This window comes from Pogona vitticeps, chromosome 2 (assembly GCF_051106095.1).
Source record: "Pogona vitticeps strain Pit_001003342236 chromosome 2, PviZW2.1, whole genome shotgun sequence".
Classification (NCBI taxonomy): Eukaryota; Metazoa; Chordata; class Lepidosauria; order Squamata; family Agamidae; genus Pogona; species Pogona vitticeps.
Window position 1 is genome coordinate 265,269,687 of NC_135784.1, and position 27,042 is coordinate 265,296,728.

General features: G+C 41.2%; 1 protein-coding gene across 7 annotated transcripts in view; it reads right to left on the minus strand.

Annotated features, from left to right (window-relative positions):
• The window catches only part of LOC110078761 (uncharacterized), an 82,227-nt gene that overhangs the window by 49,195 nt on the left and 5,990 nt on the right, over window positions 1-27,042 (minus strand). For 4 of the 7 annotated variants that reach the window (XM_078386285.1, XM_020793219.3, XM_072992499.2 and 1 more), the window contains 5 exons: window positions 13,037-13,174; window positions 5,182-5,231; window positions 4,578-4,677; window positions 1,621-1,709; window positions 711-825 (listed from right to left, as the gene is read on the minus strand). In XM_078386285.1, the coding sequence (XP_078242411.1) occupies window positions 711-825; window positions 1,621-1,709; window positions 4,578-4,677; window positions 5,182-5,231; window positions 13,037-13,174 (492 nt within the window). Of the gene's footprint in view, window positions 1-710; window positions 826-1,620; window positions 1,710-4,577; window positions 4,678-5,181; window positions 5,232-11,838; window positions 11,922-13,036; window positions 13,175-27,042 lie in introns of those variants that run through there. The other 3 variants (XM_078386286.1, XM_072992500.2, XM_072992502.2) reach the window with 2 other exon arrangements.

A 27,042-nucleotide genomic window follows, 5' to 3' on the forward strand; every position in this document is an offset into this window, starting at 1 on the left:
TCTACGTAATTGCTAAGGGAATAACTAAAAATGATTCTAAAGAGAAAGAACTAGAAGAAAGAACACTAGTTAACCATTTGTGTGCATTCATAGAGGCCACTACGAAGAAAGTAGGTTCTCTTACTTCCAAGAGCTCCATTTTCTTTTTCTAATTCAACTTTTGGGGGGTGCAATTGAAAAACGAGTGACTTTTAGCTATGTACATATCATGTCATTAATGCAGTGAGAGGAAATACTCTGCCAAATTAACCTGTAGAAAAACCACCAAGCATTTCCTGCTGCAGAATTCTATTAGTTTAACATGAAAGATGAAAACGTGATTTCGGGAATAAGTGGCACAGGGCAAAAGTAAAATGAGTTCGGTTTTCTGAAACAAATATGGGGTTGAATTTGGGTGGAGGGTGGGAGAATCAGTTGTTTCTGCTTGATTGACTGTAAAGAAATGAAAATTTATCAAACTAGCAGGTAAATGTTTTAATGTTGTACTTTTACAAACTGCAAAACTCTTACCAGGAAGAAATGTAATATAAGCAAGGAATTAAATCTAGCATTCCAAACCATCTCGCAAAGCGTGTTTGAATTTCGGGGGGGGGGGATCAATTTATAATTTATATTTGCACAACATTTGTTATATAGAATAACAACTCTACGCTATAAAAAAGAAAACATCAGTGATATTCAAATTTCTTCTAGAAATTGACGTGACTCACTTTCTGGTTTCTTTGTAGTTTGAGTCTCATTGTCTGGCACAGTTCAATTATTTGACGAATTTCTGCACAGGGCACACTTACTTCAGAGGTGGTTCCTTCAGTGCTAAGGAAAGAGCTGTATACAAGAGTTATGCATTAATAATGTTAAAAATGTTTAACCCAGTATTTTTTCTTAGCATTTTTCACAATGATAATGTCAATCTCTAATTTACTTTTTAAGCTTTAAAGATCATGCTTAATGTCAATTTTCAAGAGATGGTCTTAACGAGAGTCCAGTCCCCTGGGGCCAGACCATCCACTCACCTTCCCTGTCGCCGTGGGCTCCGTGCTCCCTTCCTATCACTCTAGAGCTCTCAGTCTGCAAGCCACTCTTGGCAGGAGGACGAGTCTCGCTGCAAGGTCAAAGAGTGGCTTGCAAACCGTGAGCTCCAGAGTGATAGGAAGGGAGCACAGAGCTCACAGCAACAGCAGAAGGTGAGTGGATGGTCTAGTCCCAGGAGGCTGGACCCTCATTATGTCCACCTGTGTGGGGGTATTCGTATACAAATACCCCCATCTCTTCTCACAATCCAAGTTCCAGCCGAACTGATTCCGGTAGCCAATTCGGTGTTGACTCAGCATTCCATCCATCCAAGGTCAGAAAACTGAGCACTCTGCTTGCATGTGTGTGTGTGCATGTGTGCAATGTATAGCCTGCATAATTAAATTATAAACTACCCAGAGAGTGCTCTGAGCACTATGAGGTGGTATATAAGCAAGTTTACCATGTTTACCAAGGCAGGATAAAAAGATAAGACCTCACAATCTCTGATGCTCAATACCACATATTATGATCATCCTTTTACCCAGGATGGCTGGTTTTTTTTATCTATTTCAAGATATGGAGATCAAATTATTCCTTCTTGCTTACCTAAGCTTGTCTGCAATAGTCTGTAAAGAAGTGTTTAATTCCAGCATAAGAGCAGCTCGAGAACTTAATCCTTCTGTAAGTAGCACTACCTGTGGGAAAAAAATCACAGAAGAGAATCCAAAAGGTATTTCAATTTCTTCTCTTGAATTAATATTGGTTTCTTTTCTCATAAACTGGAACACCACACACCTTCATGACATCCAGTGGATGAAAGAAGTTAGGCTTAAACAGAAGCTGTTGTATTGACCATGCAGAGAGGAAAGGCCAGTACAGTGGTTCCTCGACTTACGAAAATCCCGACATACAACCATTTCGAGTTACGACCAGCTGTGGCCGCAAAATTTTGCTTCTACTTGCGACCGGAGCTTTGAGTTACGAACAGAAAAAGGCAGGGGGAAAAGGCAGGGAATTCAAATTGCTAACCATTGGTGGGGAAGAGGCTGCTTCTTTGTAGCTCTTTCGCCCCAGCAGTTAGAAAGTTTATGATCGGAGAAGGCTTCAGACTGCCTGGTAAAGTAAGATGCTGCTTTCTACTTTTAAAAAAAACTGTTCTGGGTGGGTTTTGCAGCATGGTTTTGGGCTGGGTGGTGGGATTATATTTCTATGGTGTGATGGGTCTTGCAGGGTTTGTTTGGTTTTTTGAGGGGTTTCCCATTTCCGATGGGTCTTGCACTCTTTGGTTTTTTTTTGGGGGGGGGTCCATTTACGATAGGTCTTGCACTCTTTGTTTGCTTTTTGGTTTTCTTTTCTTTTTTTCTTTTTTCTTTTGCATTTCCGATGGGTCTTGCACTCTCTGCTTTTTTTTTTTTCATTTCCAATGGGTCTTGCAGGGTTTGTTTGCTTTTTGGGTTTTTTTCCCTTCGGCCGGAACAGATCAATAGCGTTTCCGGTGGGTCTTGCAGTGTTTGTTTGCTTTTCTGATTGTTGTTTTTTCCTTCGGCTGGAACGGATTCATTGCGTTTCTGATGGGTTTTGCAGTGTTGTTTTAGTCTTTCTGGGTGATTTTTTTTCCTTCGGCCGGAACAGATTAATTGCATTTCAATGCATTCCTATGGGAAATGGTGCTTTGACTTACGACCATTTCAAGTTATGACCGGAGTTCTGGAATCAATTAAGTTCGTACGTTGAGGCACCACTGTAGTATCCATGGCTATGTATATGTGCTGTTGCAAGAGTTGTAATTATAAACAATGCCTTCCATTTTTCTGTATCTATCTCACTGTTTTATATGGCCTTCTACTTTGTCCAATACAGTGGTGCCTCACAAGACAAGTGCTTCGTTTTACGACAAAATCACATAATGATGAAGTTTTTGCGATCGCAAAAGCGATCGCAAAACGATGTTTCCTATGGGTTTTTTTCGCTTTGTGATGGTCAGTTCCCTGCTTCGCTAACCGATTATCTCAAAATGGCGATTTTGGCACAGCTGATCAGCGGTTTCAAAATGGCCACCGGGTAAAAAAATGGCCACCCACTATTTTCTGGGACGGATTTCTCGCAGCGAAAATGGCCGCGCTATGGAGGATCTTCGCTGGACGGTGAGTTTCAAGCCCATAGGAATGCATTAATAGGGTTTTAATGCATTTCTATGGGCTTTTTAAAATCGCTTTACGATGTTTTCGTTCTACAGCGATTTTGCTGGAACGAATTAACATCGTAATGCGAGGCACCACTGTACTACATACTCTGCTTTCTACTTATTCATAGTAAAATCCATGTTTGGTTGCTCAGGCTGAAGCTAGATTTCTTGGATATTGTATGGTTGCTGCTCAAAGCCACAATCACCTGGCAAGTCCTTTCCTCCCATGTTAATGTCTAGTATTTAAATATAACCCACTCCAGCATTCTCTAACACTTTTGATCCAATGTCAGTCAATGGAGTGGAATAGAATTGAGGATATTTTCAATGTAACAATGTCATATATGGGGCTGCTGCTTTTGCTGGCAGCCACCCAAACACAATGTTTAGTTCTATTCACTGTAGCTGACTGAAAAAGTAGGCTGAAGCAACCAGTTCGTAAGAGCATCTAATGAATTGCTGCAGCTGAAAAGAATACAGTATTCCACCTAATAGTACATCTCAAACAAAAGGTCACAGAGGCCACGTAACACCATCAACTCTGGAGATTTGGAAATCACCCAAAGCTTGGAGAAGACCAAAGGTTCCAGCCACTTTTTACAGCAAATTGATTATTCAGTCTCAAATACCATGAGACAGACCTGTTGTGCAGATACATTCATCTTCACCTTGTTAGATCCAACTTCATACATTCCCATTAGCCCTTCCTGTGCTGTAGCCTCATTTGCATATCTGTCTTTTAATATCATGAAGTTCTTGGCATGTCGATCATTTCAGAACAGCAACAAATAGGCACATGTCTAATGATAACTGTTCTGTCAAGAGTTAAGGAAGCAACAGTCTTCATACTAATCTTGGATGAATTCTTTAAACTTCTATTTTAAATAACCGCAACTTGTTTGGTTTTTGTTTTCTTTCTTAAGTTTAACATTTCTGGAAAAGAAGATCAGGCATTTCCAGAAATTCCTTCTCGCAGCCTATTATATCCTATTACCCAGTAAAACATCAACCAAACTCAGAAGCAGGAAACATTACTTTCTAAAAGGGTTTGTTTTAAAAGATAAGTTTTCAAATTGAAGAAAAAAACAGAAATGTGAAAGGTGAGGTATGGATATGTAAATTTAAGTTTCAAACAACACCCAAGCAAACTACACCAGAGCACAGAGTGCTGTTCTCTGAAGATGCCGGCCACAGAGACTGGCGAAATGTCAGGAAGAACAACCTTCGGAACACGGTCAAAGAGCCCGAAAAACCCACAACAACCAACACCAGAAACTATAAACACATATTTTTGAAAAAGCTTTTTTCACATTCCCAAGAGCTGACAGCAATCACATAAAATTCAGTTCTCGCATTTTATGAATATAGACCACATTACCTGCCTTTCCAGCTGTAGTACTTGAGCCTTTAGAAGATTAACACGCCTTTCATCAAAACATTCACTGCTCCCCTCTTCTAAAAGCTGTTCATACTGAGCCCTAGGAAATAAGTATACTTCTTTATATAAGATGCCAATATGGCATTTAGTGCAACATTGATCTTTAATAATGATAATTAACTGGAACTATGAGAAGTGACGTTAGAAGCAGAAAACGGACACTCCCTCCCACGATACCATGGTCGACGGTATCAAAGGCGGCTGAGATATTGAGGAGGACCAACAAAGACATTTTGCCCGTCAGCCTCCCTCAGCAGGTCATCAAACAGGGCAACCAATGCTATTTCCATACCATGGCGCGGCCTGAAGCCCAACTGGAATGGATCCAGGGTGCAAGATAGTTGATGTGCAAGATAGAGCAAGATAGTCGAAAGGTTCAAATAAACTTCCAACATTGTGGGGTTTTACTGGAACTAAAAAACTGTTTTTCTTACTGTGAGTTTCTCAAAATCCCCCACCATAATTTTGTCATCTAGAGTTTTGATATAAAACAGACAAAACAGAATTATGAACTGCTTTTGTATTTTTGTTGTCCAGTAAGTACCTTAGATCTTCTAATTCATACTTCATTCTCATCTTTTCCTCTTGTTGTTTCTAAAAATAAACCCCGAGAGCAGTACAGTTAAACATGTTATTAAAACACACAAATATTTTTTAATGATTAGCTAGGCAAACTCTACTTATATCCTTCTTAATAATCAAAAATACTAAGATTCCAAACCTTAGCAAATTGAATCATCAGAATATTATAGTGAACTGCTATAATAAGCAGGTGTTCATGGGAACAAAAACTTTATTTCAGGAGTGAGAGCAGAGAATTATGTATATATAAGAAGCTTAAACTTAACGGTAGATAATAAAGTAGCTAAATGTTATGAATAAAAAAAGGAGTAAGTTGGTTTACATATCTGAGGAAATGGGCAAGGACATGCAGGTCCCTCCTGGCAGGCGGTCTCACCTCTAAACATCCTTTCGGGGTGGGAGATTGGAGAGAGGGAAGCGAGCAACAAGAATGGGGAGAGAAAGGATCTTCTGGTGTAGCCTTCTCACCTGGTAGAACCACTGGAATAAAGGTTCTTAAACCCCTTGTCTGACCTTGTCAACCAAAAGCCATCATAAACCATCCCTGTTGTAGCACCCTTTGTTTAGCCTACCTAAAGTGGGCCTTACAGGTGCTGGAGGAGCAGGGAATGAGCCTGCAAGGCCAGAAAGGGGAAGAAGAGAGGTTACCTACCTGTAACCATGGTTCTTCTAGTGGTCCTCTGTGAATCCACACAATTGGGATGTCAAGATTGCTCTGCCAGAAGCAGCATCATTTTCACCCGGATATCAAGACTGTAATGTCTCATGAAGGTCGATGGATTAGAGCATGTAGCTGCACAGCAGATGTGAGGAAGCTTAATTCCACGGTAAAGTGCAGTAGAGGTGGACAGCACTCTAGTAGAGTGGGCCTTCAAATGTTCAGGTGGTGTTTTGACTGACAATTCATATGGCAGTGAGATAGTTTGAATAATCCATCGAGAGATAGTTTGAGGTGAAGCTGGAGCACCTTTATGAGGGCCGTGGAAACAGAAAGTCGTGGTGATTTTCAAAATGATTTAGTCCTATTAATGTAGAAGGCCAGAGAGTGTCTTACGTCAAGCATGTGGAGCATGCGCTCGAGTGGTGTAGAAAGAGAAGAGAATAGAGTAGGTAATAAACAGTTGATTAAGATGAAATTCAGAGACAACTTTAGGTAAAAATGATACATCAAGATAGAGGGTGCCTTTATCTAGGTGAAACTGGAGGAAAGGTGGGTCAGATCTGAGGGCAGCAAGTTCGCCAGCATGTTTAGCAGATGTTATTGCTACGAGGAATGCCGTCTTCAGATAAAGTAATTTAAAACTGGTAGTAGCTATTGGTTCAAAGGGTGGTCAAGTAAGTGCATTGAGGACAAGTTGCAAGGACCACTGTGGAAGAGGATATTGACGTGGTGGGCGAATATTGTGGAGTCCCTTGAGGGATTTTTTCAAAGTTGGGTGGGAAAAAAGCTTAGCGGAATTGGAATGAAGTGGCTGGTGCACCGTAATAGCAGAGATATAAACCTTCAGGGTAGAATGAGATAGTCCAAGATGAAAGAGATGAAGGACACAGGTAAGTACAGTTCTCAAGGAAACAGGGATCGCAGGTAAGTTGTGGAAGTTGGCAAAGGATAGGAAAACCTTCCATTTATTCCAATATAGAAGTTGGGTCGAAGGTTTTCGAGCTCAATCAAGTATGTCTCTTATGGAGGGAGTATTCTCCACGCTGTCAGGTTCAGAGAGTCTATGTCTGGATGGTAACTTTTCCCGTTTTCCTGGGTGAGAAGATTGGGTATCGAGGGGAGACGGAAGACATCTGTCAACATCAACCTCAGGTGGGTGAACCATGCTTGTTGTGGCCACCATGAGGCGAGAAGTATGGCATTCAAGTGAAATTGACGAAGCTGAAGGATGGTGCATTGAATGAGTGGTATCAGAGGGAAGGGGTAGAGGAATTTGTCATTCCAATCAATCATAAAGGCATCTCCGAGTGAGTTCTTGTTGGTACTGGCATGGGAGCAATATCAGTGACACTTGGCGTTGGTCTCGGAGGCGAAGACATTGATGGACGGGACACCCCACCAGTGACACAGGAGATTGAAAACTTTGTCATCCAATGACCACTCATGTGTTCACATGCTGAGGTGACTGAGATGGTCTGCGAGTAGATTGTCATCTGTGGAGACATGTACTGCTAATGGGAAAATGTGGTGCAGGTAACACTACTCCCAGAGCTCGACAGCCAGGTATAGTAATGAGAGGGAGTGTGTGCCTCCCTGTTTGTTCACATAATAAAGGGCTGTTGTATTGTCTGTAGCTAGTTGTACAACCTGCCCTGCAATGATTGGTAAAAGGGCACAAAAGGCCTTGATAATTGCTAAAAGTCTGAGGTGGTTTATGTGTAATAACTGTTCTTGTCTTGTCCAGAGACCATGGATTCTGTGATGTCAACAATGTGCCCCCCAGCCAGACGGGCTGGCATCAGTGGTGACTTGTATTGTGAGCTGAAGTGGTAGAAAAGTTCTTCCAACGAGTAATGTGGAAGAAATGTCCACCAGGTTAGCTGATGGGCAAGCTCGTAAGTTACTGTGAGACGTTTGGACAGGAGGTCTATCATGGGATCAAAGAGTGACAGATGCCATGACTGGAGGGACCTCATTTTCAGCTGAGCATGTTGGATAATGGCGGTCGAGGAAGCCATGAGCCCAAGAAGGTGATGGATATGATATGCTGATACCGAGGCTAGAGGTCGAAAAAGTTGTATTGCTCTTATTAGTTTGACAATCCTCTCCTGAGAGAGCAAACCTCTGGCTTGTAGGGAATCGAAGTATGCTCCATATAAGTGGTGGTCTGTGATGGTTCAAGATGGGATTTGGCAAAGTTCACCCTGAGTCCAAGGTCTCGAAGAGTATCGAGAATGAATTGGGTGGCTCTGGCGGTTTCGTGACAGGAAATGGCAACTATCAGCTAGTCGTCGATATAAGGAAATATGGTGATACCTTGAAGACGGAGATAGGTGGCAACTGGCGCCATGCATTTGGTGAAGGTCCTTGGTGCCATAGAGAGACCGAATCAGAGGGAACAGAATTGGTATGAGACATCAAATTGGAATCAGAGGAATTGTGGTGATGCGGATGGATAGAGATGTGAAAGTACGTGTCATGAAGGTCGATGACAACAAACCAATCCCCCTGTGAAAGGAGAGGGATAATAGTGTCAAGTGTCTGAAGGATTTAGGTTGAATGAACTTATTGAGATTTTGAAGGTCAAGAACAAGGCGGAGTTCTCCGTCTGTTTTCGGTACTGTAAAATATCTTGAATAAAATCCTTCGTGGAGGGCAAAAGGAGGGACTATGTATATAGCTTGTTTTTGGAGGAGAAGGGAAATTTCTTGTCGAAGAGCCAGTGAATACGGAGCGGTCCTAATGGTGCCAGAAGGTGGAATATGTTCAATAAAATAACCGTTTTGGATAATAGAAAGAACCCACTGGTCATTAGTAATTCGATGCCAGGAGTTGAGGAAAGGATGTAGTCTAGTTCGAAAAGAAAATGGAAGAAGTCTATGAATATTGCTTACCCTTTTTTGTGGGCATCGAAAGGGTTGTCAACGTGTCTACTGTTCTTGAGGACGGAAGGTAGGTGTTGATGTCGACGGGCTAGAGTATGATCAATCAGACTAGTGGCTTGTACGGTCGGTATGGATGTTGGTAGGACTGAAAGGGCTGTTGGAAGAATGGTTGTCTATGAAATTGAGGGCGCTGATACTGGCAAGGCTGCTGTTGGGTAGAATATGAACATGCAGTTTTTGAAGATTATCCATCACTTCATCAGTTTTTGCATTGAAGAGACCAGCTCCATCGAATGGAAGCTCTTCAATTTGTGATCCGGCATCGTCAGAGATACCCCTGATCTCAGCCAAGCATGGGGCCTCAAGGCGACGGAGGTTGACATAGCCTTAGACGCGGCATATGACATGAAGCAATTCTCTGTTGCTTAGCTAGGGTCGTGGCCTTGGCATGGATATTTAGAGCTTCAGTTTTTGAAGCATCCGGCGCGGCTTGAAGAACAGGTAGAATCTTATTCCACAACTGTCTGTGGTATGAACCCATTGCAGGATGTAAGAGAGTACAGGTGCCTCCCTAAGATATCATGTTTTCTCCCTTCTCGGTTAGTAGGGGCTACCGATGTTTTGTTCCATGCTCTTGATTAATTAGACTCTACTATGATTGAGTTTGGTGTGAGATGTTTAAAGAGACAAGCTGTATTGGGACCATGAGTCTTATAATGATTCTTGACACATCTCTAAATTTGCAATGATGAAGGGGGCTTATCCCAAGATTCTTTAACCAAGTCAAGCATTGCAGGAATGAATCAAAGTCTAAGATGGGGTGTCTTGTCTTGATTTAAATCATCAAAGACCAAGTCCTTTTTCTGAGGCGGTGGTTCTTCAACATCTAGTTCCAGAGATTTTGCCATTCGCGTGACAAGCTGGGAGTAGGACATGAAATCCTCTGATGGAGAAGGCAGTGGGTTTCAGCCACGTTGGAAGAGGGAGGTAGGCAAGTTCAAGGGAGATTCTTGAGAAGCATCAGAAGAGGAATCCTGAACAGAAAGAGAGGATTCAGAAGATGGTGATAGGTGTGTAGGTCTGACTGTCAATGTCAAAGTTTGTAATGGTGGCGGCAGGTGTTGAGATGGAAGAGAATTTGGTCCATTTAGATTGAGTTGGAGAAAGTGGGGGAGGGAGAGTTCGTTTAAGAGCTGATTTAGTAGGGATCAACGTATGGTGAGTTGATGTCGGATATGCAGAAGAATGATGTTGACGTTGAGGTGGTGAGGGTGATACAGAGAATGAATAACGAGGTGAACAAACATATTTCATTCTCTTGCGCTCATCATAATAGACATGTTCAGTCGGATCCTCATGATAGTAGGGGTCATAACGATGGTACGAATCATAATCATCTCTTGATGAGTAGCGAGCTGGCTCAGGATAGTAGTAGAATTCCCTATACAAGAGGTCATGGTGCACGGACAAGAGATGTCGTCTCTTTTGCCGGTATTGTGGGGAGAGTGATGAGCCGATTCCGAGCCAGAGACCTGAATAGGTACTGCCCGCTCTGGTGATCTAGGGCTTGAATGGGCTGAGGCCAGGCTGGAATGAACATCAGCCGGAGATAGGCCAGTGTTCGGCAAGAGGCTAACAACTGAGGCTGCAGCTTGAGCCGGTGTCAAAGTAGGGTCATCTCTATCCGAGATGGAGCCCTGGGCATCTCTAGATGACTCTTCAAGGATCGGAGAGGGGAGTACCGATTAGGGTGGGTCTATATGAGTTGATTTCAAAGGTTTCTTGGTCTTTTTAGGTTTAGCCTTATCTTTCTTTTTCTTAGAAAAGTCATCAGGACAGATCGGAGTTTTCAACATGGACATCGAGCTCGATTTCGAAGCTGACTTCAAGTGGTCCTTCTGACGAGGGGAAGGAGTCGTAGGGCTCAAAACCGGTCAAGGGGTTTCTCAATGTTCTGGACGTGGAAATGTCACTGGATCCATGGTAGTTGGATTAAGAGATTTTTCCCAGAGGTACAAAGTCTTTGTAGTCATAGTTTAAGAGCAGGTTTATAAGTTTTTACACTTGGGGGAAGAGTGTGTTTGATATTGATCTCCGAGGCAAAAGAGGCAACAGTTGTGACTGTCGGTGAGCGGGATCTTATTAGTGCAGAGCACACACTGCTTGAAAGGCCCTGGAGGGGCCATAACAGGTAGGAAAAGGGGGAAGGGAGGGGTAGTTGGGGGTCAGGGAGAGAAAACTGCAGGAAGAAAAAATAGATTTTGATAATCTAAAGGGGAGAACGTAGAATAAACAGGGGAAACGTCCAACAAAAGTGATGATTGAAGAAGAAAAATAAAGGAATGATCTCACAAAATAAAATTGCTCAATCACTCTAACATTCCGAAACAGGTCCAACCAAAATGGCGGCTAAAAGGAACTGAGGGGACTTTGGGTCAGCGGAGCATGCACTCCATGGGGGAACATCCCACTAATCAATTATCTTTAAACTCTAGAAACCTCCGAGAGGTCCTGCGCAGGTGCAGAACAACCCAACTGTGTGCATTCACAGAGACCACGAAGAAGAAGCAATTAGACGGCAAAAAAAAGAGGACTGAATATAGTTTGAGTTCAGAGGCAAGAGATCCTCTACCTCGGTGGTTCCCAGCCTTGGAAAACCCAGGGGTTCTTGGACTGCAAGTCCCAGAAGCCTTCACCAGCAGCTGTACTGGCTGGGGTATCTGGGGTATCCAAGAACACCTGGGTTACTCAAGGCCAGGAACCACTGCTCCACCTCTTATTGATGTTCCTGTTCTCTAAACAAGTGCAGGTTTAATAAATCCTGTTGTTACTAAATATACCGAGTCTTGAGCTATGGATCAAAATAAGGAAGGGATCAAAATTTGGAGGGCCCAGGCGGGTGAGAGCATGCACAACATAAAAAAGATTAAATAACATAATAAAGTGCATCTTAAATAGATTTGCTAAAGATTTCACAGGGAGTTCTTTTTTGTTTTATTTTTTAAAGTGAACTATAGCTGCATAGTCGAAGTGGGGAATTCACTGGATGACCAATATAATTAAGTGGCTATACCTCCAGAGTGGATCTCTAATCTCAATCATTATAAGCATTGGCTCTGGAATGTTCTTTCCATGCATGCCCCGTGCTCCTGCAACACCAGAATAATACAGTGGGGTCTCTACTTAAGAACTTAATCCGTATCGGAAGGTGGTTCTCAAGTTGAAAAGTTCTTATGTTGAATCTGCATTTCCCATAGGAATGCATTGAAAACCATTTAATCCATATCTGCTCTTTTCCGTCCATAGAAACTACAGTGGAACCTCTACTTAGGAACTTAATCCGTTTTGGAATGGTGTTCTTAAGTTGAAACGTTCTTAAGTTGAAGCAAAATTTCCCATAGGAATGGACTGAAAACCAATTAATCCGTTCTGGCTGTTTTTTTGTTATGTAGAGGTGCATTCGTACATTGAAGCATTAGTTCCCATAGGAACTAATGCAAAGCTGGTTAATACGTACTCTACCACTAGGGGGAGAATTTTTTTTAACCTAAGATGACCTAAGGTTAAAAAAAGAGCAGGAAAGGTTTTTTTTTCCTGTTCTTATCTTGGATTTCTGTTCTCAAGTAGAAGCAAAATTTAGCAAATGGAGCTGTTCTTAAGTTGGATTGTTCTTAAGTAGGGACGTTCTTAAGTAGAGACCCCACTGTATTACATTTTGAAGCATTAAAGTGGAATGTAAATTCATATACAGTGTTGCCCCGCATGACGACAACCCTGCTAAACAAGAATCCACTGGATGATGACTTTTTTGCAATCGCTACAGCAATTGCAAAATGATGTTTCCTATGGGGGACTTTCGTTTGACGACAATTAGGTCTGTGCTTCGCAAACCGTTTGTTCGCACAACAAGGATTTTTCCAGCTGATCGTCGGGTTCCTAAAATGGCTGCCCTGTGTTTTCCGGACCCATGCTTTGCAGGGCAGCCATTTTAACAGCTGATTGGCCCTTGGAAAATGACTTCCCTATGGGCGATCTTCGCTGGATGACGAGGTAATTTCCCCATTGGAATGCATTAAATGGGTTTCAATGCATTCCAATGGGGAATTTTTTCGCATGACGACGATTTCGCTTAACAGCGATTTCAGGGGAATGGATTATCGTCGTCATGCGGGGCACCACTGTATGCAACCTTAAGAGACTGATGTGCTGCTATTTTTAGATGGCTTCAGGTAAAGCCCATAACATAGTAGATATAAACAAACTGAACTTACCTTTTGATCATTTTTGTTGATTAAAGAAGCATGAAGTTCACTGTTTTGTTCATCTTCTCTAACCAGTAAATTATCTTGACAAACTGAATCTGAAGACAGGTGGCTCCCTGTAGGGTGGTTTGACAGAGGCTTTCTGGACTGTAAAAACACAGGGACAACTGATTGAAAAATGAAACACACAAACAAACAAAAACATAGAAACACAGGTATCAAGAAAATTAAGCAACCCTAGATCTTAGACCAGTGATAGTGAACCTTTTTGAGCCCGAGTGCCCAAACTGTAACACAAAATCAACTTTTTTTTCAAAGTGCCAACACTGCAATTAAAACCTGAATACTGACATTTTACTTTAGAAAAAAGCAACTGCTCCTGCACTGCAAGGTTTAAATGCTTGGTGTTTTTTCTCCTATGGGCAGTTTTAACAAATAAATACTTACTGGTCCTCGAATCCCACAGTGGGCTAGACCAGTAATGGTCACCATTGCACCCCTCCACTGGGCCACTGCCCCAGCAGAGGGGAGTGCTGAAATCCAGGATCAGAGGACGGGTAAATATTTCTCTATGGCTTGTGTGCCCACAGAGAGGGTTCTGTGTGCCAGTTGTGGCACGTGTGCCACAGGTTCGCCATCACTGTCCTAGACAGATTTTTATAGAATGTGGACAAACTAAAAAGTAATGAATTTGGATTAATTTTGGTGTTCTGTGAACTTACAAGCAATTCCATACCTGAAATGCAGGATTCTTTATACTCTGTTATCAGCTCTACCACTTGTATAAACAAAATTAAAACACAGAATCTGGTGATATTCCCAGCCCTGCGGAAGCTTTTCTTAATTTCCAAAAATGTTATAGAACAATTGTTTTTCTCTTTTCACAGTACAGTCATCCTTGGATGTAAGCCTAGTATAACCAGTACCACTTGCACATTCCACAACTAGCATCCATGATCAAACTAGTTCAGTTGTTATTACCTCCAGGGATTTCTCCTCTTGTTTTGATTCTATTAACTTATTTACACAAAAAGAACATTGATTTCACTTTGCTCTAGTTTTGATTTTTTTTATATATATAATGGATTAAAATCAGATGTTTGGTTCTCAGGTCATATACCTGCCCCCAAGGTTTATAAGTCACAAATGATGAACATTTAGAGATCAGAACTGATATAGAGCACTTGTGTCGACTTAAAGGTAGATTACAGTGGAACCTCTATTTATGAACATCCCTACTTACAAACAATCCAACTTACAAACAGCTCCGTTCGCAAAATTTTGCTTCTACTTACGAACGGAGCTTCAAGATAAGAAGAGAAAAAGGCAGGGGGGGAAAGGCAGGCAATTCATATTTCTAACTGTAGGCGGCGCCGAGGCTGCTTCTTTGTGCTGTAGATGTTTCGGCAGTTATAGGGTGTGTAGCAGTTGGAGGCTTGGGAGAGCCTCCTGCTTCGGAGTGAGCCTGCGTGTGTGTGTGTGTGTGTGTGTGTGTGTGTGTGTGTGTGTGTGTGTGTGTGTGTGTGTGTGTGTGTGTGTGTGTGTGTGTGTGTGTGTGTGTCTCTACAGGGAGGCAAGCTGCTGTTTTCTCCTTTTAAAAAACTGTTCTGGGTGGGTTTTGGCTGGAGCAGATATGTTTCTGTGCTGTGTTGTTGGTAGCTTTTTTTTCTTAATGACTCAGCAACGGAGCTGGGTTTACTGTTTATTGTTGGAGTGTTTTCCCTTTCTTAAAGCCTCAGTGCCTTCTGACCACGCTTGCTGAGTTCTTTTTATTTGGGGGGGGGGGTTCCTTTGGCCGGAACCACCACCACCCCCAATGGTTTTCAATGCATTCCTATTGAAAATGGAGCTTCTACTTACGAATGTTTAAACTAACAAACATCTTCTGGGACGGATTAAGTTCGTACATAGAGGTTCCACTGTATTGTTTTTCAAATTAAGATTAAAGATATTTTCATTTTTTTGAAATATTTGCACTTCCCAAATGCTTTCTGAATCGCAAAATATTGCAACTATACCTATTTCCTCATTCTTTTAAACTACACCAATACTAGAAACACACACAGCATTTGTTTTTAATGTGTGCTGTTATGTGCTGTCAAGTTGCTTCTGACTTATGGTAAATTTATGAATTAATGATCATGGATTCACGTTGGATTCATTCAATACATTTCATGTTCAGTCCTTCTCTTTTCCCACTGGGAAAAGAGAAGGACTGAACACAGCACACAGCAAGGGAAATGTGAATTCACTTGCTATGAAGTGAAAGGGAAATGTGAATTCACTTGCTATGAAGTTGCACCTGGGAATTCAGATTTCCCCAGGTCTGTTCAAATTAACTGGCCACACAAGGAGAAAAGAACTAGCTAAACAGCCCAGTTTGCAGCTTGTCAATGTAGCTCTCCATAGCCATGTAGGAGGTACATCTACAAAAAAATTTACAGTGGTACCTCAGTTTGCGAATGCCTCGGTTTACATAGTTTTTGGTTTACAAACCAAAATCCATAGAAAAGAATGCCTCGGTTTACATTTTTTCCTTTTTTTTCCTGCAGTACAAAAAGGTTTTCCCAGGGCACACTGCGCCTATAGCGCCGCCCCTTTCCTAGCACAATTAGCATTTCGGTTTACGAAATTTCTGCATTACGTAACATCAGGTAGAATGGATTACTTTCGTAAACCAAGGTACGCCTGTACTTAATAAGCTGTAAATAGGGCAGAGTGGCAATTTCCTCATCTCATTTCCTCCTCTTGTTCCTCCTCCTCCCACACACAGACATCTAGATGCCCTAGCACAACACTGCTAGTACCAAGCTGTTAAAAAAGAAGTACTATATTCTGCCCAGAGGGGAACAGTGGAGAGCAAAGGATCACGATTTTTCTACCTTGGTTCAAGTGATCACACTACCTGAACTAATGCAAATGGATTCAATATTTTAAAAAGCAGAAGTCTCAGTAGTGGAGGGCAAAACTACAGATGGGGGCAGAATTTCACGCTCACTCATATTGGCTCTCACACCATATGGTCAATAAAAAAAATAGAATTGCCTATCCCAATCCTCTACCATTTCCTGCATTTTCTGCCAATGCATTCACATCCTAAGTCTTGTCACAGTATGTAGAAAGTACAATAGTCTTATTTTAGCCATTTAACTTCTACTGAGAGTTCAGGCTTGATTTGAATTAGTGTGCTTCCCCGTCCTTCCAGTGGCGCACTTTAATTCATACAGGTATTTCCAACATCACATTTCAAAAGAATCATTTTTTTTCTGGTGCTCTGTCTTAATTGTTCAACCTTCACATCCACACATTTCAAGTAAACTTTCAGTTTCTTGCTGCAAAAAGGGGTGGAAGCACACTTATTCCGGTTTCAACAGGGATGAAGCAAGACTATCAACGGTAGTGACCAGAGCCAGATTAACCACTGTGCTAAATAAGCTTTAAAATGAGTATTAGCAGACTAATTATATAATTGCTTTCCCAATGTGTAGCTTATGGTGCACATCCTATTTCTTGGCAATGAATTTTGTAAATTTCTCATCCACCAGACAAAACAAGCATGCGCGGTTTCCAATGCAAAACTGCATGAGTAGAAAAGGATTAGAAAGGTGTGAGGAATACTCCTCATTTGCATTCCTCTACAGGTCGACAGAAGGGGAAATGTGATTTATTTCTTCTACAGTCTTAAACTAATGATTTTCAGACTGGATTCCACGTAACCTTATCAAGGATCTTTAAGCACAAAACTGATCATGACCAGTTTAACCCACAAGACCATTTATCTACAAGTACTGGCATTCTGCTCCAATGGGCATCTATTGTAAATTATTTCAGAACATAACTCTGTGATCAAAGCACCTGTACTGCCCATGATAACTGATAATGGGCCCTAGAGTTCACCCTTGAATCCTATGCAACACAGCAGTTACTAGAGAGACTAGAGATGCAAAACTTCACATGCATACAGAAAAAACTCCTTTCATGCATGAAATTACAATTTAACAAACTATCGATAAAACTGCTATTATCTATAAGAACATTTTTTGTAAAATAAACACAATATACAATAGCCTTGCTGCGTGAGTTTTAAAGCTCAGAAGCATCAGACTGCCTGCATCTTCCTGATAAATGTGTATTTTTGTATTCATGCTATACGAATCATTTCACTTCAAAAGGAGGGAAAGTAAGTTTTGCCGCATATTGCAGGAATTTAAATGTGCTTCCTCGCTCTCACATTGGAAGTGAGAAATCCTATGGAGGTTAACAAACTTGCAACAGGCTGTCAAACCCTGAAAAGATAAAGTGACTTGACGAGAATGAGAAATTTTGCAAGATTTCTTGACATCCCCAAGAGAGGAACTGGTATATGAAGAATTCCTGAATGTACAGCATTTGAAATCCCCTGCCTAAAACCAAAGAAAGTCAGGAACTAAAACATACTACAACTGACATATCCAGAACATGCAAGATTTGGGAAGCCACCTCAATGGAGATCTTTGCCACAGGAGGAACAATACAATTTATCAACACAACAAAGCCACACCGCTGCATACTTATAAATTGAAGACTCCACGCTTTTGCTTATACGTAATTGCCATCCCTTCCTAGGAGGACTCAATCCACATTCTGACCCTGAGATACAGTTTTAAGGAACTGCTGCAGTTAACCTTATAAACAACATAAGGAGCACAAAATATCAATCTGAGATTCACTTTATCAAACAGTTTGACTCAATTTGATTCATGACCCACAGAAACAGGACATTTTAAAGAATTTCGAGAGAGAAATTGGGCAGGGAAGAAACTTTTCAGCTCACAACTGTTCCAGCGAACATGTTGGTCAACAGCTCCAGATTGTTGTTTTTTCTGCTGGTTAAGAAAATGCATACATATTATAAGGATCTCTTTTATTTTCCCTTAGTCCAAGCTGAGAAGGTAGCTTTCTGCTGAGGTTTGCATCTATTGTACATTTATGCAAGTGAACAAAATGCCATTGATCGCAGTAGGAAGGCTTGCAGGCATGACACATTCAGTGCCAAACGAAGGTCTCTAATTAGTGAATAGTTCCGGTCGGGCAGAAAAGGCCTTAACCTTCTGCAAGGAATAATGAGCTAGGCAATGTCTGAAGCACCCAAGTAGGCTTCTGAGAACAAGAATGGCACTGAAAGGGGCTTTAAATGTGCTAAAATGACAGACACCAGTGACCGAACAGTGAACCGTATATTTGGCAAGGAGCAGGAAAATGCCTGCTATAGAGAGGGGTGCCTGGGCTTTGTTTCCTCTCGTGTGACTAAAGACTAAACCTGATATTTTGGGTAGGGTTACGAAAAACAAAACTAAGAGATTTGCTAGCATGCAGAAATTGTCTGAAATCTTTGTATTTACAAGAAGAAAGCTTCTGGAAACTTTCTGGAATGTTGTAACAAAGTAAATCTTAGCCCTTTTAAAAGCTGGTTAGCAAAAACGACAAAACTCAGCAATTTGAAATTATGAAATATTATGAAGAACATACTTCAACACGGTTTGGAATCGAACCACAGCAACAGTAATAAAACATATGGTACAGCTAACCCACCGGTTCAAAACTAACTCTCTCTCTCTCTCTCTCTCAAAAAAGGCAGAGTACATTTTGAAACACTGAGCACAAAATTTAAACATCCAGAAGAGCCAAACATAGTCAGAGGTCTGACAACAGGGAAAAAATTACCATCATAAAACTCAGTTTTATAACCTGTTGGTCACAAAAGAGGAATATGCTCCAAGCCATATGATGGCTTTTGGGTTAGAAAGGCTCATTTGAATTTCTCATGAGCTGAAAGGAAATTAGGAGATCAACATGCACAAAACCTCCTTTGCCAATGCTGCTTCCTCACACAAGCCACATTCAGCAGCTCTGTGAAAGCACCCAATATATCCACATCCATCCCTGCTCCGTCCACAGAATAAACTGCTGGCACAAAAATGCAAGCAACAGAAGTAGGGAGACTGCTTAGCCAGGTGGAAAGCTTCTGCAAGGCTTGAGCAGGGGGAGAGCTCCTCTCTTGTCCGCTGAAATCCTAAGCAAGCCACCTCAGTGTGACACAGAAATGGTGACCAGAATCATAATGGAGCTTTATGCTGATGTATGAGTAATTACATAAACTGCAGCAGTGCTAATTAACAAGTTTCTGCTCACATTCCTGGTTGTAATTAACAAGTTGCTGCTTCCATTCCTGGTCACATGCCAATTTGCACAACTTGTACATGACCAGGAATGCAAGTGGCTGCTCATTAATAAGTGGAAATTTGCCACCAAGATTTACACAATATACTTTTTTCAGCATAAACCCTAAATAAGATTCTGGCTAGAAATTTGTGTTAGTAGAAATATTAGAAGAAATATCGGATGATAATTAAAATGCCAGCAACATGCATGTTCCTTTAACTTTTATGAGGCCCTTTAAAGTACAACATTTTAACTGTATCCACTTAAATTGTATGTACAAGCATCAAATTGAAGCTACACAAACATTTCATGCAAGATACACAAGTTTTCATTTTGCAGCAACCAATTTAAGAATATCATTTAAAACTTGCATAACTGACTCCCTTTTAAAAATTAAAAATAATGATACAGGAAGTTTTGATTTCACATACTGACACTCATTGAGCAGATCCTTCCAGAAGACATCAAGGCCCTTTTCCAACACTGCATAAATAGCTAGCTATTTTCAGTGGGATAATAAGTTCTATGAACAGACAGATGGAGTGGCTATGGGGAGGCCCCTCAGCCCGGTTATAGCAAACGTCTACATGGAACATTTCGAAAAACAGGACCTGGCTTCGGCACCCTTCATATCCATAGTCTAGTTCTGATACGTGGATGACACCTTTGCAATTTGGAGCCACAGTGAAGAAGAATTGGAAGAATTTCTCAACCATCTCAACAGCACCTACCCAAATATACAATTCACCATGGAAAAAGAAACAGAGGGCCAGCTCCCGTTCTTAGATGTCATGGTCCTACGCAAAACTGACATCCAACTGGGACACAAGGTCTACAGAAAAATCACCCACACAGACTGGTACCTACACAAAAACTCCAACCACCACCCACAAGAAAAAAAGAGGCATAATCAAAACACTGGTAGACCATGCAAATCGGAACTGTGAAGCTCAATTTCTCAGCACCAAACTCAACCATCTGAATTGGGCCCTACAGGCAAATGGTTACTCCAAAAATGAAATCACAAGAGCCATCAAACCAAGAAAACAACACCAAACTGAAGAGGAAAAACAGCCACCCACAAATAAAGTATTTCTGCCATACATCAAAGGGGTCAAAGACCGCATGGGGAAACTTTTGAAAAAACACAACCTATAAACAGTATTCAAACCCACCACAAAAATACAAATGTTACGGTCAGCAAAAGACAAAAGGGACCCCCTCACCACTGCAGGAGTATACCGGATACCTTGCAGTTGTGGCCAGGTATATATTAGAACCACAAAATGTGGCATCCACGTCAAAATACAGAAGTGGACAACACCAGCAATCATTATGTTAGACTGCACTTGGGAGCCATTGAAATCCACAAACACCAGCAGAGCTTTAACAAAAAAGAAGTTTAAAACTCAACGAAGCCTGGCTCCCATCACTGAAAAATACAGCCTGTAAAAGGTCAACAAACTCTATCCAGCTACAAGGACCAGTGATCACTGCACACAAAAGACCAGCTAACGACACCCACCAATCACAGTGACAGATAATCTCTCCCTCTTATCACAATACACCGACAACAAAAAATACGTTGATCACCACAATCACCCATCTCCTGAAAAGGACAAAAGCTGATCCCACAGCTATAAAGACTCAAGTATCCAAACAAACTACATCAGAATTCAAACAGATTTCTGACTCCTGTCCTCTGAAGATGCTGGCCACAGAGACCGGTGAAACGTTAGGAAGAACAACCTTCAGAACATGGCTAAAGAGCCTGAAAAATCCACTACAACCATGCCAGTACTGTATTAGTTCACAGACATATGTTAATGGATTCTCAGCATCTCTTGACCAAGTGTAATGCAACATTACTTGCTTAATAAACAAAACTGTTTTATGAGCAATGTAAAGAAACAAATTTATTATGACAAACTTTTGTGGACTAAAATCTACTTTATTGTTTTTGCTTTGACAAACTAGCATAGCTACCACTCCTGAAATTAACAAACCATAGTTTACTAAGCCAAGGATTATCAAGACCTTTCACTCCCTCTTTCTCTCACAGACAACTTCCACACTTGGGAGTCTTTTTAAATCAGTTACTTATTATGTCCTGAACAGGGAACTATGGCTTAATATCAGCTTTCTTACCCAGGAAAGCTTTAAAGCTTCTTAAACCAAGAATGTTACATCTGAGCCAGTCTGAGACATGTATTCATCAACACTAAGAGAACATGAAACTTCTCTCCCTACCTTCCATCCTCCGGCTGCCAGCAAAAGAGGGATGTGTAGAAAGAGAAATATCTGATAGCTTTATTAATTTACTGATTTTTTCATGCTGGTCCTCAACACACTTACTGTAGAAGATTCTTGAGCAGCTTATAAATGTCAGAAAGAAAATGAACCCCACCTTTAAAGATGCAGTGCAAAAGAAGGGGTAAGGGGAAGGAGGAAAAGAGCCAACTCAGGAGTTAAAGTCCTTAGTACCAAAATAAAACAAAAAAAATTGTGGATAATTAACAGTAAATGCAAATCCTCTGTTTTATTCCAAACACAGGTAAAGCCTCATCTCAAAAATGGAGCAAGATCGTTGTAATAGGAGAGGAGGGAACCATTGATTCAATGAGGATTTGGTGAGTTAAGTTCTCTGTGAGTTTCATTGATTCATATGGGTCAACAGTAGCTGCAATGTATTTCGATATAGTAAGCCATAGTTAGGCCAATGTGAGTGTTATCCAATGTTATTCAAAGGAAGGGTGCTCTACATTTAGGTTCTATCAGAGCAGATGTCTGTGCCCACATATGGACAGCCATAGGGCAAATCCAGTAGTTTATTTGAATCAAGGGCAGGTTCCTATAATGATGTAGAAAAGGCTTAGAGGGCATTAACTGCACAATGGACTGGAAACACACACAAGGTGATGACTTCGTTAAGCACCACTCACTTCTGGGACTGGGCTACTACTATAGAGAAAACAATGTGGCCCTAAGATCTCCAAACCTGATGCTGATGTCTGCTTTAGAACAGCAAAATTCAGCACAATTTACCTAATTCAATTTTAAGTACTTATTTTAGAAAAATCAGAAGTCCTATGTTTTGAAAACTTAAATAAAACCATTATTTGATAGCATGTTATGCTGTACCTTTCAACCACAAATGCTACAATTTACAGAACATGACAGCAATTCTTCCTTCTTTCTAACAGAAAAGGTGGAAGAAAGGAGTACTGTAAATGAAATAATAATAGTAAGAGTCAGCTCTGATTTCTCAGCTTGGGGTTTTATCACCTTTCAACAGATTCTTCAAAAGTGAAGTGCTGCCCTCTAGAGGAAGGTTTTACAAGATCTGCATCAATACGGAATAAGTCTTAAGTTTCTCTCTTTCTACAGAAAATAAAACAGTTGTAAGATGATTTCAAATATCATAACTCTCTCGATAGGAAACAAAAGCATATTATTAAAAATGTGCAAATACTTCTGAATGCCTTTATGAAGTAATTATGGATACTATAAGACCTTTGGACATTTTTGTTCTTACACTAATATTCCTAGAATAATTTCCTAAAACAGAGCAAAAGAAGGAAAATTCTGCTGTTCCCTATAAAATTAAACAATTTTCTATATAAACTTCACACAGTCTCATCAATGCAAAGATCTCTATGTTAAATGACACAAAGGAGTCCCTGATTTTTTTGCAGAGCACAGCTCTTTAGTACAACCTCCCTCTCATTTTCAGCCCCACTAGGTGGGGCTCTGTCTCTCACGCACAACTTCTCCCCCACATGTGTGGGGGGTTCCATCATGACCAGATCCAAAGGGACTGCACAACAGAGAAGGAAAGCTGCACAGAGGGAGGCAGAGGGATCCTTGGTTTAGTAAAATGAAAATGCTAGGCTAGGGGCACCACAATAAAATGGCTGCCGTGGAGAAATAGTGTGAAGGATAAAGAGCTAGCGTGCTGTCCTCAGCGGAGGACAGACAGGAGGAGACATCCAGATGTGTAGAGGGAGAACTCATAAAGATAGAGGAACAGGAATTTAAGGGAGAGAAGGCAATAGAGATATGCTTGGTGTGAGACAAACGGGAGGAGCAAGATCTGATATTATGGGAGGAGGTTATGAAAAGGGAAGAAGTAGTGCGGGAATTTAGAATTGAAGTGGGCAAGAAAGAAGAGAGCAGGAGAGACAGCGTGGTGCAAACAGATAAGAGTGGACGAACAAGCTAACAAGGTCTGTGACCTGCTGAGAGAGTTTCCAAACCTCAAGATGGGAGGAGGATTGCTCTTCCCCCAGGGATGAAGGGAGGGTTGAGAAGCCACTAGAATGGACAGTTGCGGTTTACCCTCGCAACCAAAGTGGAGGAAGGAAGGTACTCCGTCCCGGTCCCACATGCAACACCCCACCCTTGGAGGGGGATTGGGTGAGGCATCCATGCTGTGGGATGGTGTGTGCAGTGAGGAATACCTCGATGCGTCAGATGACCGACCACGAGCACTTTGGTCCAGCCCCAGTGTGAGGGGAGGAGTATTTACATCAGAACCAAAGATATTGAGTTATGGACTGATTCCAGAGTTAAGCAGTTTTGATTAATTTAATATTGTTAATCAAGAAGCAGATGAGAATAAAGCTAAGTTTGTTGAACAGTTCAAATCGCCTCCGTCTCTCATTCCTGCCAAAATGAAGGAACTGTCACCAATTTCAGAAGAACCCAATCACAAATAGCTAGTCACACAACTGCAGTTACAAAGACTTAAACCAACAAAAGTCATAGTACTATTGCATTGAACTGTCTGGGTAATTCTCTAGCAAGTTGTTCAAACTTTCTAGCATTTATATATGGAAGTATCCAATACCTGACCTATTAAATAATTGCCATTTGCACAATAGCAAGCAGGAAAACCATGCAGAACAACACTGGCAGCAAATTACACTCCTCTGACATGCATCCTTATCCCATCTCGAGCAGCTGTTTACAAGGCAGAGGCTGAGAACAATGAGGCTCCAAATTAAACACTTGCTCCAAATCACCGACTGGTTGCAACACAAGATGCACATTCACATGATTCTTGCAAGTAACAGGAGAGACTCAATGAGAGGCTCAATTTGTGAGCCCAGTTTAGCATACTGGTTTTAACAGGGAAAGCCCTAAGAAACCCCTGTCAGAAAAACCCAATTAACTGTCTCCCTGATGCACCTACCTCAGATTTTGTTCACTGAGGACTTTCACATAACAGAGAAGTTCAGACTATAAGAAGCCAGTATTCAAATCTGTGTTTTAACTTCTTCTTAGAGTTACTGGCTTTCATTGTTTTATACTGCCTTTTAATTTCTTATTTGTTTTGCATGACATAAGACTGTCTGAATGATGGGACAGTTATATGATAAAGACAGAAAGAACATTTATGAAGGAATGCAGTTATCACTACCTTGAAATCACCATGACTTGGAAAAGAATTCTAGACTTGCAGTGTGCTAACTAGCAGAAGGAGAACACCATTAGTCAATGGCTATGATTAGAGACACCAAAGTCCAGCACATATTCTCCACTTCAGTGGTCCCCAACCTTTTTGGAACCACGGACTGGGTTGGGAGGGTGGGCTCCGTGTGCAGGGGGGGCAGGGACACCCTCGCGCTCACAGGATAGGTGTGTCGTACTCGTGGGTCGTTGTGTCACACTCACAGGTAGGCGCTAGCATGACATGCCCCCAGTGCATGCATGTGAGCACAACACACACCCCTCGCAAGCGCGACATGCCCACTGTGCATGTATGGGGGGTTGGAGATCCGTCTCCGTGCCCCAGTCCTGAGAAGCCCACGGACTGTCACCAGGCCACGGACCAGCGGTTGGGGCCCCCTGCTCCACTTCATCTCCTTATAATATGGATAAAGGATTAAGGCAAGTACTGTATGTGATGCCACTTCTGTCTAGGCAGAATACGTTGTTACTGACATTGTAGAAAACAAGCAGCTACATTCCTCTGATTTGTTTCTCTGTCAACAAGGTAGGTGCCATGACCACACAACACAGTAGGTAAACCACAAAGCAAAACTCCCCAGTTTGCTCTGGTACTCCTAGTGCAACTGAAAACTATGAAGCACCAGCACATTGCTCAGAAACCACAAGGCAGGTTTCCCACAGAGCCCTGTCTCATTCCGTGGCTAACATTAAAAAAATCATATGTTTTAAAAAAAAGTTTACAATAGGAAAGTGTTCTGAAATATCATTAAGGATGTGGTGAGCATACTGTATGGTAATTCACAGAAATATAGACTAACATTTCACAACATGTTGTTGTTATGTGTCATCAAGTCACCTCCAACTTATGGTGAGTCTATAAATGAGCAATTTCCAGAATATCCTGTCTTCAACAGCCTTTCTCAGCTCTTGCAAACTCAAACCTGTGGTTTCCTTTAGAGAGTCAATCCAACTCACATATGGTCTTCCTCTTTTCCTGCTGCCTTCAACCTTTTGCAGCATTATTGTTTTTTTCCAGAGAATCCTACCTTCTCAAGATGTGCCTAAAATAGGACATCCTCAGTTTCAATATTTTTGCCTCTAGACAGTTCAGGCTTGATTTGATCTAGGACCCACTTGTTAATCTTTCTGGCAGTCCAGGATATCCATAACCCTCTCCTCAGCCTCACGTTTCAAATGAATCAATCATTTTCTTGTCAGCTTTCTTTACTGTCCAATTTTCACACCCATGCATGGTGATTAGAAAACAAGAATGTGCATGATCTTGGTCTTGGTCTCCAGCGACAGATCCCTGATTATCTTTTCTAGTTCCTTCATTGCTGCTTTTTTTTTTAAAGTTCTAGTCTTTTTCTGATTTCTTGGCTACAGTCTCCATTTGGATTGATGACTGAACCAAAATCTTTTCACTATTTCAATTTCTTCATTATCAATGTTAAAGTTGGGTAGCTCTCCTGCAGTCATGATTTTTGTCTTCAGGATCACATTGTGAGTTCAATGCTAACTGGTTGTTGCTGACCAGTCCTGCTATTATGAATTTCACATTCCACCCCTACATGACAGATCATATTTTTTTTACTTAATTGATTCTCATCTAGGATTTTCTTTCAAATAAATTAAGCTTATTACTTTTCATCCAATTCACTGCTGAATATGGAAGCTATTCCCTTAAATCCAACTTACTATCCAATAAAGACAAGGTTATGTCTTCCCCTAAAGATTGCCCTCCAGGAAACTCAAAGAATGGGCAAAGTTGGCAATGTTTGATGAGCATTATGTTTTGCCAAAGCAATAGCAGTGCAGTTCCTCTACAAGAAAAACATACTGCGCATTGTGTCCTGGAAAAGTCAAACCAATCACTGACAAAATGAGTTGAGCCAACACTAATAGATCAGTTTAAATATTGTGGTGGTCACAAAGAAAACATTGAAATTCACTTCAATAGATGACATCATAGAAATTTCTGCTCTGTACTAAATCATTTGCTGCACAATAACATATTAACCTTATCACACTAAACATACCTACTCTCATTTGATTTCAAAACCTAAGCAGAGTTGGGCCAAGTTAATACTTGGGCTGTAAATTAGAAGGAAGGGAGGGAGGAGCAAACAAACAAACACTCAAACATGCCTGAAATGCTGGAGAACTGCTTCCAGAGTTGACAGTACAGGATTAGACAGACCAACAGCCTAAGGCAACTTCCTATATTCCTATGCTAGTACATCTGACAACAGCTGTGCATGGCATGTAAGTAGGCCAGTATACAAACCTTGAAGTAGGCTATATGGAACACTGAGATAAGTGGTTTTCATTGGCTGGGAACTATTTAAATTTTCCCTTGA